This window comes from Sturnira hondurensis, unplaced genomic scaffold (genome assembly GCF_014824575.4).
Source record: "Sturnira hondurensis isolate 20B ecotype Veracruz unplaced genomic scaffold, ASM1482457v3 Scaffold0022319, whole genome shotgun sequence".
Lineage (NCBI taxonomy): Eukaryota > Metazoa > Chordata > Mammalia > Chiroptera > Phyllostomidae > Sturnira > Sturnira hondurensis.
The window spans coordinates 234,855-247,520 of record NW_028094950.1 but is presented as its reverse complement, the minus strand read 5'-3'; the positions used below and the strand labels follow the sequence as shown (position 1 = coordinate 247,520).

General features: G+C 39.2%; 1 protein-coding gene across 5 annotated transcripts in view; it reads right to left on the bottom strand.

The window, feature by feature from the left end:
- The window catches only part of ATAD2B (ATPase family AAA domain containing 2B), a 137,158-nt gene that overhangs the window by 13,296 nt on the left and 111,196 nt on the right, over positions 1–12,666 (bottom strand). For all 5 annotated transcript variants that reach the window (XM_037035451.1, XM_037035452.1, XM_037035453.1 and 2 more), the window contains exon 23: positions 2,342–2,464. In XM_037035451.1, coding sequence (XP_036891346.1) covers positions 2,342–2,464 — 123 coding nt within the window. The remainder of the gene's footprint in view (positions 1–2,341; positions 2,465–12,666) is intronic.

Genomic DNA, 12,666 nt, shown 5'->3' with positions numbered 1-12,666 from the left:
CCATCTCAGTGTTCACTAGATTTCTTTGTTCTATGTCATTCTTAAATGTTGATGTTTCCCAGGTGGTCTCTGCAATAGCTTTTCTTCTCACTCGGATCTACTTTCTACCACGAAGTATCATTCATGCCTTCAGCTTCCACTGCCAATATACAATGATTCCCAAATCTACATTTTGAGCCCAGATATTTCTTGGGCTTTTCTAATCCATATAGCCAACAGCCTATGTGAGATTTCCAACTGAGTATCCTAAAGATAGGCCGAATGACCTCTCCCCACAAAATACCTGTTCCTCCTTGCACTGGTGGTATTGGCATCGACTAAGTCATTGAACCAGTAACACGGCAGTCACCCTCAACTCCTCCTTCACAGTGCCCTTCACCCTGCAGCCACATCTCTTTCATTAATTCTCTATCTTCATCCCCCTTTCCACTAATTAAAATGCTGAACTACTCCAACAGCTTTTTCTACTAACAGCGTTAGTAAAGTACGATTTACATAACATAAAACTCACTCTTCTTTAAGCATACACTTACAAGATTTTTAGTAAATTCTCAGTGCTGTGCAATCACCACAGCAACCTGATTTTAGGGAACTCGCCCAGGGAACCACCAACCCACTGTGTGTCTCGACAGGCTCGCCTTTTGTGAGCCTTCCATGCAAATGGAATTGTACCTATGTGGTCTTTTCTGACTGGACTCTTCCACTTAATGGATGTTTCTGAAGTTCGTCTGTGTCGAAGCATGTATCACGACTCTGTCCCTGCTTGGTTCATGCCTGCTGAGTGGTGTGCCAGCCATCATATGACACACCCTGTTTTGCTTACCATTCACCAGCTGACAGACACTCATGTTGTTTCTAGATTTTAGTTGTGAACAATGCTGCTACACACATTCATGTATATGTCCTTAAATGAGCATATGTTTTTCATTTCTCTTCAGAAGATTTGTAGGAGTAGAATCACTGGGTCGTATGGTCAATGTTATTTTTAACCTTTTAGAACTGCCAAACTGTTTCTAAACTGGATCCAACAGTTTTTAACTGGTCTCCCATCTTCCTACCCTTCAGCCTGGAACCTTGCTGTTCCCTGCTGCCAAAGCAATCTACTAATTTGTTCCCCTGCTTAAAATACTTCAGTGACTTCTATCAACTATGGCAATGGTTCTTAAACTTTAATGTATACAAAAACCTCTTGAATAGTTTCAGTGCACAGTACTCGGCCTTACTACTCTCAGAGAATCACTAGGTCTAAGCTGATGTGGGCAACGGGCACACTGTTCTGATAAGTGGCCTATGAGACAATGGCATCGATTCATTAGCACTGATAGAAACCCTGCTGTATACTAGACACGGTTCTAGGCACTGCAGGAGGGCTATGAACAAGACATTCATGACACAAAATAAGGAGAGGAAAGACAACAAAAGCAACAACAAAGTGCCAAGTGATTATGATGCTCAGAGCCCAAACAGAGTAGGTGGCCAGGAAAGGCCTAAGAAAGCAGCAGAAAAGCTTCTTCATAATTTCAGTCTCCGGGGCCCAGCTCATCTCTGGAGCTCTAGTTCTCACCATTTGGTACATCTTCAGCAATACCAAACAGTCAGGAGTTCTTCTGATACACCGCATGATTTCACTTATACACACTACTGTTTGCTGTGCTCACAAATACCACCCCCTTCCTTGTCCCTGCTACCTTCCTCTGCTCCAGTAGAGGCAGCTCCTTCTCTTCCCCAAACCCTATCAAACTGCTGCGTCCCCACCAGGAGGTCTCTCCCTTGCACCATAAACACACTTCGGCCAGTCCATACACCACACTGTACTTAATTTGTTTTACCTTCCACTCCTACTAAAGTGTGAGTTCCTCAAGGACAAGGTTTTTCAGTGAACGAAAAACCACATTTGCTAATTCTGCGTTCATATTAAGAAACTTGTCCACAAAATTCAATAGAGACAAAAACCAAATCAACCAGTATTCCTAAAAACTTTTAAAAAGTACCAGTATTGGGTGTAAACTCATGAAAAAATAAACCCTCTTCAGATATGAAAGCCCATCTAAATCCTTTAAGAAGAGAAATCAATACTTAACAAAGATAAATTCCTGCAAAAGAAATTTCAGAAAGAAACACTTTCCTTGAGCAATTTGCACCACAGCATAACACTTTCCTAGGAAGTCAAGATTTTAACTATCTTTGAGAATTTACATGACACATACCAGTATCAGAAATTAAGTAAAGGCTGCGTCTCAAAACTCACTGTCTTCCTGATATCAGGAACCGTAAAGACACACGATTCAGTGACATTTAGCAACTCTTGGTAGTTAGCAGGCAGTCCATTTCTAGAACTTACCTCTTTTTATTCTTGCTTCCTTAATTTCTTCACAGAGTTTATTAAATTCTGGATCCAGTTCAGCTGCAATGATGGCATGCGCAGTGTCCTTCAGGGTGCAAGCCCTGTGCCTAATTATTTTATCTGTTGAAAAGTTGGTATGCATTTATTATACATACAAATCAAATAACATTAACAACGGGCATCTTAAAAAGAGAAGTAAAACAATACAAACATTTAAATAAAATTGTAAAAAGCATTTCTAGGTGAGAAGTTCACTTATGTGACGAATAAAAATAAATACAATAAGCTATACAATCAAGTCCATATGACTTTATTTTACATTTTTTAAAACAAAATGTATGCATTTCAGTAAAAATTTTTAAAAGAGTTAGGATAGCCCTGACTGGTATGGCTCAGTGGGTTGGGTGGGTGTTGTCCCACAACCCAAAAGGTCACTGGTTCGATTCCTGATTAGAGCACATGCCCAGGCTGCAGGCAAGGCCCTGGTTGAGGGCATGAGAGAGAAAACCAATCAAAGTTTCTCTTGTACATCAATGTTTCCCTCCTCTTTCTCCTTCCCTTCCCCTGTCTCTAAAAATAAATAAAATCTTAAAAGAAAACAAGATTTACGCCCTGGCTGGTGTAGCTCAGTGGATTGAGCACAGGCCTGCGAACCACACAATCGCGGTTCGATTCCCAGTCAGGGCACATGCCTGGGTTGCAGGCCAGTTCCCAGTTCCCAGTAGGGGACAAATGAGAGGCAACCATACATTGATATTTCTCTCTCTCTCTCTCCTTCCCTTCCCCTCTAAGAAAAATAAATAAAATATTTTTTTTAAAAAAAAGAAAACAAGATTTAGGATATTCGCCATGTGCCCAGCACTAGACTTCTCATAAATGGATACTGAGAATTCAAAAATTCTTACACACTTTTCTTCAGAAGTGAAAACTGGTCAAAACTAGGCTGAAGAATATAATATATGCTAAGCAAGGATGACCTTTAAAAGCCATAGCAGAAATAGACAAATACAGCAAGGTACTCTAACTAAAGAATGCAAGTTGGTATAAAAATTGTAGGCAGACCCAGGAGAGAAGTATATGCTCCCTTCTAGGTAAACTATACCAACAGTGGTGCTAAAAGAAGGGTCTCTGTTCTGTGCTCAGCCAGAAGTCCTCGTTCCTAAACATTATGTAAACAGTGTCCCCTAGAGCTGCACAGCTAAGATGTAAAAGTCAAGTAAATGTATCAAATACTCTTATTTTGTAACTATCAAAAACTACAACCCAAAGTCTCAAAATAACATCTGCCTTTTCATCTCTAGTAAAGACACAAAGTATAAAGACAAAGAGATATTTTATTTATAATTTTCTTATTAGAAATTCATAATTCATTGTGGAAATCTAACAAAAACATGCAGTATTCAAAAGGCAACCATTGGTGTATTTCCTTCTAAAACATTTTCTCTGAACATTCATTCAAAAAACATTGTCAACTGTACCAAAACTGAGTCAGATGATGGCTACAGAGTAGTGAACAAAACGGACACCTCTCCACTTTCAAGGCACATTTAGGACTAGTACAGGTAAGAGGTATTAACCACATAATCTCTCAGACAAACATATAAACACCATCTCTACTCCTCTCCCCAAAACCCCTGAACAACAGCTACAGTGAAAACCTACAGGGCAATGGTGTGGGTGCCAGCTGAGACGGGGCAGGTTGGGAAAAGCCTCTCTGAAACCTGAGACTTGAAGTAGCCACCGGAAGAGCAGAGAAAAACCAGTGCAGGTTCATAAAACACTATGCGAGAAAGTTCCAGAGTAAAAAAATCTCAGAGACTTCAAGAAAACGAAAGGCAGCCCATGTGCTTAGAGCACAATAACAGGCAAACAGAAATCTGACCATAGTTAAAGGCTTTTATTTTAGATTTTATCCTAAGAGCAATGAAAAGTTGTTGAAAAGATCCATCCGAGCAGGGAAGTGATGACTTAAATGAACATCTTCAAAAGATCTTCAAGTTTAATTATGCATGGTCCGGGAGAAGCCAGCCCTACTTGAGTGTGGTTGGTAGAGTAACAATATGGGTGTAATAATTTATAGTTTTAATTTGAACATTTCACCTAAAATGTCATATGTATGCTTGAGTGTGATATTGTTATATTACAGAATTACATGCTTTATGAAATAACCCTCTTTATCCCAAGTAATATCTTTTGGTATGAAATCTACATTGGTATTTATATAACCATACCAGCTTTCTGTAAATCCTTGGTGATAAGATTTCTCTCCAGCTAGTCTTCAGTTACTTATGCAGGTTGATTGCTCTGTATTTTAGCTGTAATTCCAGTTTGGGCCTGAGAGGAGGGAAGTGCAGCTTCCATCTACTCTGCCACCACTTTGGATCTGCCTAGACCATTTACTTTTAATATGCCTTATGTGCTTATCAATTTGGTTCCTATTTATTCCCCTTTTCATCTTTATCTTGCTTGTTTTAGATGGTGTATTTTTTTTGATGATTCCATTGTATCTCCTTGTTGGCTTATTAGGTCTCCGTATTTGCTGCACTATCACTAGCCCTGGTGACCTTCAAATATTCCCTCTCTTTCTCAGGTCTCAGATGGTTTCCTCACAAGTACACACTGATCAGTGTTCAACTGTTGCCCGGAGAAGGGTCTTCTGCACATCTCCAGAGTGCTCTCTCCACGCAACCCTCTTCTTTCTGGTACTCTGCCTTGAAATCTGTACCACTGTGGCCTCCTTATATTCCTGGCTGTCTCTTTCTTATTAACGGTGAATTCCAGGCTCCACCTGGGTTCTTCTTTCCTGTGCCACAGTCTGGGAACTTTCCAGGTAACTACAGTGCTCACCTTGTTAGTTTCTCATCTTTGGTAATGACTTTCCTTTATTTCCTGATATCCAATGTTTTCAAATCATTTTTTCACACATTTTCTTGTTTTCCTTTTCTTCTTTCTTTGAAAACCAAACTTTAATGACCATGTAACAATCCAAAGTAGGATATACTTTTATTTTGAGGCCTTTTCCTCTACTGTTTTTACAGTATACTTTATTAATTAATCTATTATAGTTGCCCAATTTTTCCCTTTGCCCCCTCCACCTGGTACCCCCTTTCCTCCAGCAATGTCCCCTCTTAGTTCACGTCCATGGGTCATACGTATAAGTTCTTTGGCTTCTCCATTTCCGATACTATTCTTAACCTCCCCCTGTCTATTTTGTACCTACCATTTATGCTTCTTAATTCCTGTACCTTTCCCCATTCTCTTCCTTTCCCCGTCCCACTGATAAGTTTCCATGTGATCTCAATTTCTACGATTCTGTTCCTCTTCTAGTTGTTTGCTTAGTTTGTTTTTGTTTTTTTAGATTCAGTTGTGGGTAACTGTAAGGTTGTTGTCATTTCATTATCCATAGTTTCAATTTTCTTTTTCTTAAATAAGTCCCTTTAACATTTCTTATAATAAGGGCTTGGTGATAATGAACTCCTTTAGTTTTTTCTTGTTTGGGAAGCTTTTTATCTGCCCTTCCATTCTAAATGACAGCTTTGCTGAATAGAGTAATATTGGTTGTAGGTCCTTGAATATTTCTTCTTTAAATCCTTGGTTGTCAGACTTCCATACAGTTTGGTTTTCTGGCAGTTCTGGTTGTTTTTTAGCTGTGATCCTTCTTATGGTTGTGTGAGGAGGTGAAGCATGTCTACCTATGCCTCCATCTTGGCTGGAAGTTCTCTACTGTTAAATGTTTTACGTTACGTCAAGTTTTAGTCACTACAAATAAGAGGCTATGATGAACATCTTTAAAAGTAGCTATGTTTTCAAGCTGTTCGGGAAGCAGATAAACTTCCCACCACTCCTTCACAGGCACTACTCTCCAGCCGCATTACCTCTTTCATGCCTTCGTGTACCAGTTACACGCCTCCTCTCTTGGCCTAGGATGAGTGCCCTTCCTGGTCTCATTCATCTCCAGGCAGCACCTTTCTCTCTGTGCTCTACTCACACTGTGTACACATTTCTAATACAGATCATCTGAAACTACATTACAAACATCTGCTGCCACCTCAATGCTATCTCTACACCTTAATAATCTTGCTATTATCACTATTAATAACTAGACACTTGTCATTACTATAAACAGTGAGTTTTAACAGCAGGACCAGTGCAGTGTGTGTATGTGTATAACTGTTATAGGCTAAACTGTTGTCTACCACCGCCCTCAAAAATTTTGTATGTTGAAGCCCCAATCCCCAGTACCTCAAAATGTGACTTATTTAGAACAGAACCTTTAAAGAGGTAATTAAGATAAAATAACATCATATGAATAGACCACAATCCAATCTGATTTGTGTCCTTATAAAAGGAAGAAATCAGGATACACCAAGAGTGTACATCACACAGAGAAAAGACCATGCGAGAACACAGCAAGAAGACAGCCATCTGCACACCCAGAAGAAAGGCCTCAGAAAAAAACCAAACCTTCCAACACCTTGATTTGGGACTTTTAGCTTAAGAACTAAGAGAAAATAAATATCTGTTGTTTAAGCCACCTGTGACATTTTGTTATGGAAGCCCTAGCAAACTAATACCATAATATAGCATAATGTCTGCCACATAGTCATTATTTAATATGTATTAGTGATATGAACATCTCTACCTCAAGGGGCAAGGACTGTCATATTCACCTTTATATTCCAAGCACCCAGCTCAATAACTAGTTCGTGGTACTCACAAATACTAAAGAAAATATAAATGACTACAGTTAAAGCGTAGACACAGAGGGCTCCAAAGCTAGGGTGAATCAGTGAGCTTTATTCCTAAGTAACGGGTACAAAACAGAAGATTTTTAGAAGGCTGCAAAATTATAGATTAGAGCTAAAATTGCAGCAAAATTAGTTAAATAATGATATGTGCTTGAGGGCTAGAGAATGGACGCACTACAACAGTGGTCCCCAACCTTCATGGCACCAGGGACTGGTTTTGTGGAATACAATTCTTCCACGGACCAGGGAGGCGGGTGGAGACAGGAGGAAGAGCTCAGGCAGTAATGCCAGTGAAGGTTCATTCACTCGCCTGCCACTGACCTCCTGCTGTGCAGCCTGGTTCCTAATAGGCCCTAGTCATCAGCCCGAGGGTTGGGAACCCCTGCACTACGATACAAAGTGTAAGAAAGTTAAACATTATATATCACATATTATAAGACAACAATATATTCACATACCTGATACTGATCACACTTAGAACCTACAAATTAAAATTCTCTGGCTAACGTATTTCATTTCTGTCCACATCATCCTCAAGGGAGAGAACTTGGGTGAACACATGACATGTACAGCTCTCCAAATGCTGGATTTTGTCTTCTCTGTATCCTAGGGTTTGTTTTTTTTTTTCCCCAAATGGCCAAGTATTTGGCAAAACAGAACACTGCACGCTTTCAAATACTCATGGGAGCTTGTAAAAGTAATACAATATTCATGTAATTTCCACTTGCTACACAACAGACCCTGAGGTTGTTTTTTTAACACATAACAAGTGGTTCTGTTACTATGAAAAAAAACAAGGCCTTTTGGCTAAGATATGAAATAATCTGAACAGAAATCATGCTTTTTGAATTTCTGCATCTAAAACAGTGGAGGAGGAGTTACAAGTATAACATGTCAATTCTAACTGTGAAATACAGGCATATTCTCTGATTCTACAACTGTGTTCTGTCGTAAAAGATTATCATGCATTATCATGGAAACGACTGCTTTTTTCTTAAAAGCAATATTACTTCAATGTGGTTATAATTAAGTTACATAGGGGAAAATAGCTGGATTCATCTCAACTGGTTTTCTCTAACCACTCAAATTCATTTTTCACTATCAGTCCCAAGATTTGTTCCAAAATAGAACTGAATTTTAAATGTAGTTCAGGGAATAGAATAAGCACAAAGTATAAAGGGTCATTCTAAAGCAAGTATGCAGTACCCACTAAGAAACTAATTTAAGTAATTCAAGAAATTTAAGTCCAATTTAAATAGTAATGATACTAACAAAAACAAAAATGTGAACCAACCTTTATGAAATACCACATCCCAGGCACTACGCTAAGGCTTAACATACTTAGGTTGAATTACATGAAAATGGTGATTTCATAAAGTTTAACCTAATATATTTTCTCATTTAATCCTTACAACCACCCCAGTCAAGAGCACTATACTTACCCCTATTTTGCAAATAAGGAAATTAAAATTTAGAGGATGTAACTTGACTTAATCAAGTTAAAAAACTAGGAAATAGAACTGGGATTAAAGCCCAGGTGTAAATCCAAAGCCCAAGTTCTCATTGCCTGCTATACAGTTTCAGCAACCTCTGTGTCCTTAAAACTGCCAGGATGAGGGTGCAGGCACTCCAGTGCTCTCACACATTGCTCAAGGCCACCGCACAGCAATTATGCAGGTGGTCCCCTCACCAAGGACAGTACCAAGGGAATCCAATGAGACTCACATCAGCCCACTCTTCAATACCCAAACAGTGGCCGATTGCAGGACACCACCTACAGTGAAGAAAGAGATTCTCTCCCTCACACAAAACTGCTATACTATCTACCAGTTGTTGGGATACTGCTGATGGAAGGGGAAAAAATTGTGAAAAAAAATTTAAGAATATAGATTAAAAGACTTAAAAATATTTTTTCTGACCCAGAAGTTTCACTTTAAAAAATTTATTCTAAGGAAATAATTAAGGATATGCATAAAAATTATGTTATAAGCCCTGGCTGCCATGCTTCAGTAGATTGAGTGCTGGCCTGAAAAACAAGGGGTCACCAGTTCAGTTCCCTGTCAGGGCACATGCCTGGGTTGTGGTGCACAAGAGGTAACCACACATTGATGTTTTTTCTCCCTCTCTTTCTCTCTGAAAAGAAATAAAATAAAATCTTAAAAAACTATATTACAAAAATATCTATTAATGTTACCATAAGAGGAAAAATCTAAAAACTTCTAGTATGTCCAACAATAGAGTGTTAAAAGGACTTCCGGTCAAAATGGTGGTTTAGGCAGACATGGCTTTGCACAACCACATCAAAATTACAATTAAAACACAGAACAAGCCTTGGCTGGTGTGCCTCAATGGACTGAGTGCTGGCCTGCGAACCAGAGAGTTGCTGGTTCCATTCCCACCCTGGCTGGTTCCAATCCACCCTAGCTCAGTGGATTGAGCACGGGCTTGCAAACCAAGGGATCAAGGTTTGATTCCCAATCAGGGCACATGACTGGGTTGCAGGCCAGTTCCCAGCAGGGGACTCATGAGAGGCAACCATACATTGAGATTTCCCTCCTTCCCTCCCCCTCTAAAGATAAATAAATAAAATATTAAAAAAAAAAAGATTAAGAGAGAATCTTGAAAGCAACAAGAGAAAAGCAGACAATTACCTACAAAGGAGTTCCCATAAGACTGTCTATTGATTTCTCAAAAGAAACTTTGTAGGCTAGGAGGTTTTGGCAAGAAATATTTAAAGTCATGAAAAGCAGGGACCTATAGCCAAGATTGCTCTACCCAGCAAAGCTTTCATTTAGAATCAAAGGACAGTTAAAGAGCTTCCCAGACAAGAAAAAACTAAGAGAGTTCATCATCACCAAACCATTTTTTATAAGAAATGTTAAAGAGACTTAAGAAAAAGATAAAAGCTATGAACAATAAAATGGCAATAAATACATATCTATCAACAATTTAATCTAAAACACAAACTAAACAAACAAGAAGAGAGATAGAATCATGGATACAGAGAGCATTTTGGTGGTTACCAGATGGGAGGGAGGTGAGGGAGAACGGGTGAAGAAGTGAGGGGATTAGGAAGTACAAATGGGTAGTTACAGAACAGCCATGGGGATGTAAATTACAGTACAGGAAATAGAGTAGCCAGAGAATTTGTATGCATGACCAATGGACAAGGTGTGGAGACTGCTTGAGGAAATGGAGGGTGCTGGGTAGAGAGGGGTCAAAGGGGAGAAAATCAAGACAACTGTAATTGCATAATCAATAAAATATAATTTTTAAAAATTGGGTATTAACTATTACAGGACCTCTGTATGATTTAAATACTGTGGTAGAAACATAAAATTCACAAACTTTTAACCAAATATTATTTGACTGACAAAGTTTACAAAATTATTTTTTCATTTTAGTACAAATATATATTATACATATATATATTCCATATATATGTGAGTGAAAAATAAAAAGAGAGGGAAGGAAGGGGGGAGAGGGAGAACACTAGGTAATAAAATTCTAGGTAACTTTAATTTTCTTCTTTGTAAAGTCAGAAAGAAACTAAACAAACAGTAGAAAGCTTAAGAACTGTTAAATACTGTTAGGAACTGCTCTGCCTGATTTCAGAAGCTGTAGTCCCCTGTAGCTAAGGCTGAGTAAAGGACCTTGGGACCATAAGCCACTTAGGAGACAAAGCTTATCTTCCTTGTAGGGGCACCACCTCTGCCCCCTTTCTCTTCACCCTGCCTGGTCCCTGGCGGATGACTGGTTAGTCAATGACGGGTAAGATTCCTCAAAAGATGAATGACCTAAGACAGGCACAGTCGCCAAGTGGCCCTTAGGGAAGGACATGGGGGAGCAATAGAAAAAGAGGGTGATGGACCCTTACCCCTTGGCTTTGACATAGCCTGGGTCCCCATTCTGTCTGCAAGAACTCTCCTAATCTCTTGGCTGCCTTACTTCCCCTCCTTGACTTAAGCCTGAAACAATGACTTAACAATGCTGGAGGTAGGTGCAGCCCTGTGCTAGAAAGGGTGGGTTCCCTAGGGCAATCAAGACTAAGAAAGATGTACAAAATCCTATGAAACCTACTTTGCTAATACTCTCAATTTAAATGATAAGGATCCAAGCAGGAAGTGAGTTTGTTCCCCAAAGTTTTATGGCCCTTTAACTATCTGACCCTAACTCACAATAAGCCCTCAGAGTTCTTTGTATATTATCTATTGTTTAATCATTTCTGCCCAAAAATGATTGTTGAGCTTTACGTATACACCTTGTATTCCTATGCGAATTGAACCCAATAAAAGCCCGTCGAGGCAAGGGCCGAGGCACTCTTTTTTTGTATATAATTATAAGTTTAATTACTGTTCAAGTACAATTTTCTGTCTTTTACTCCCATCCCAGCCCATCCCCCCAGTGCTCCCCACCTCCCTCCCATTTCCATCCCCCTTAGTTGTTGTCCATGTGTCCTTTATACTAGTTCCTGTAAATCCTTCCACCTTTCCCCCTGAAATTCCCTCCCCTTTCCCCTCTGGTCACTGTCCCCCTGTTCTCTATTTCAGTGTCTTTGGTTCTATTTTGCTTGCTTTTTTGTTTTGTTGTTTAGCTTCCTGTTAAAGGTGAGATCGTATGGTATTTGTCTTTCAACACATGGCTTATTTCATTCAGCATAATGCTTTCCAGTTCCATCCATGATGTTGCAAAGGGTAGGAGCTCCTTCTTTCTTTCTGCTGCATAGAATTTCACAATGGTCCATTGTGTGAATGTACCATAGTTTTTTGATCCATTCATTTACTGATGGGCACCTAGGTTGCTTCCAGTTCTTGGCTATTGTAAATTGTGTTACTATGAACATTGGGGTGCATAGGTTCTTTTGGATTGGTGTTTTAGGGTTCTTAGGATATAATCCTAGCAGTGGAATTGCTGGGTCAAAAGGCAGATCCATTTTTAGTTTTCTGAGAAAATTCCATACTGTTTCCCACAGTGGCTGTACCAGTCTGGAATCCCACCAACAATGGATTAGGGTCCCCTCTTCTCCACAACCTCTCCAACACTTGTTGTTTGTTGCTTTATTTATGATAGCCATTCTGACCGGTGTAAAGTGGTATCTCATTGTAGCTTTAATTTGCATCCCTCTGATAGCTAGTGATATTGAGCACCATTTCATGTGTCTCTGGATCCTCTGTATGTCCTCCTTAGAGAAATGTCTGTTCAAGTCCATTGCCCATCTTTTAATTGGATTGCTTGTCTTCTTAGAGTGGAGTCGTGTAAGTTCTTTGTATATTTTGGAGATTAAACCCTTGTCTGAGGTATCATTGGCGAATATGTTTTCCCATACACTTGGTTCTCTTTTTATTTTAATACTGTTTTAGCCATGCAAAAGCTTTTAATTTTGATGAGATCCCATTTGTTTATTCTTTCCTTTATGTCCCTTGCTCTAGGGGACATATAAGTAAAAAAGTTGCTGCGTGAAATATCTGAGATTTTCTTGCCAATGTTCTCCTCTAGGACTTTAATGGGGTCACGGTTTATATTTAAGTCTTTTATCCACCTTGAATTTATTTTTGTGTATGGTGTAAGTTGGTG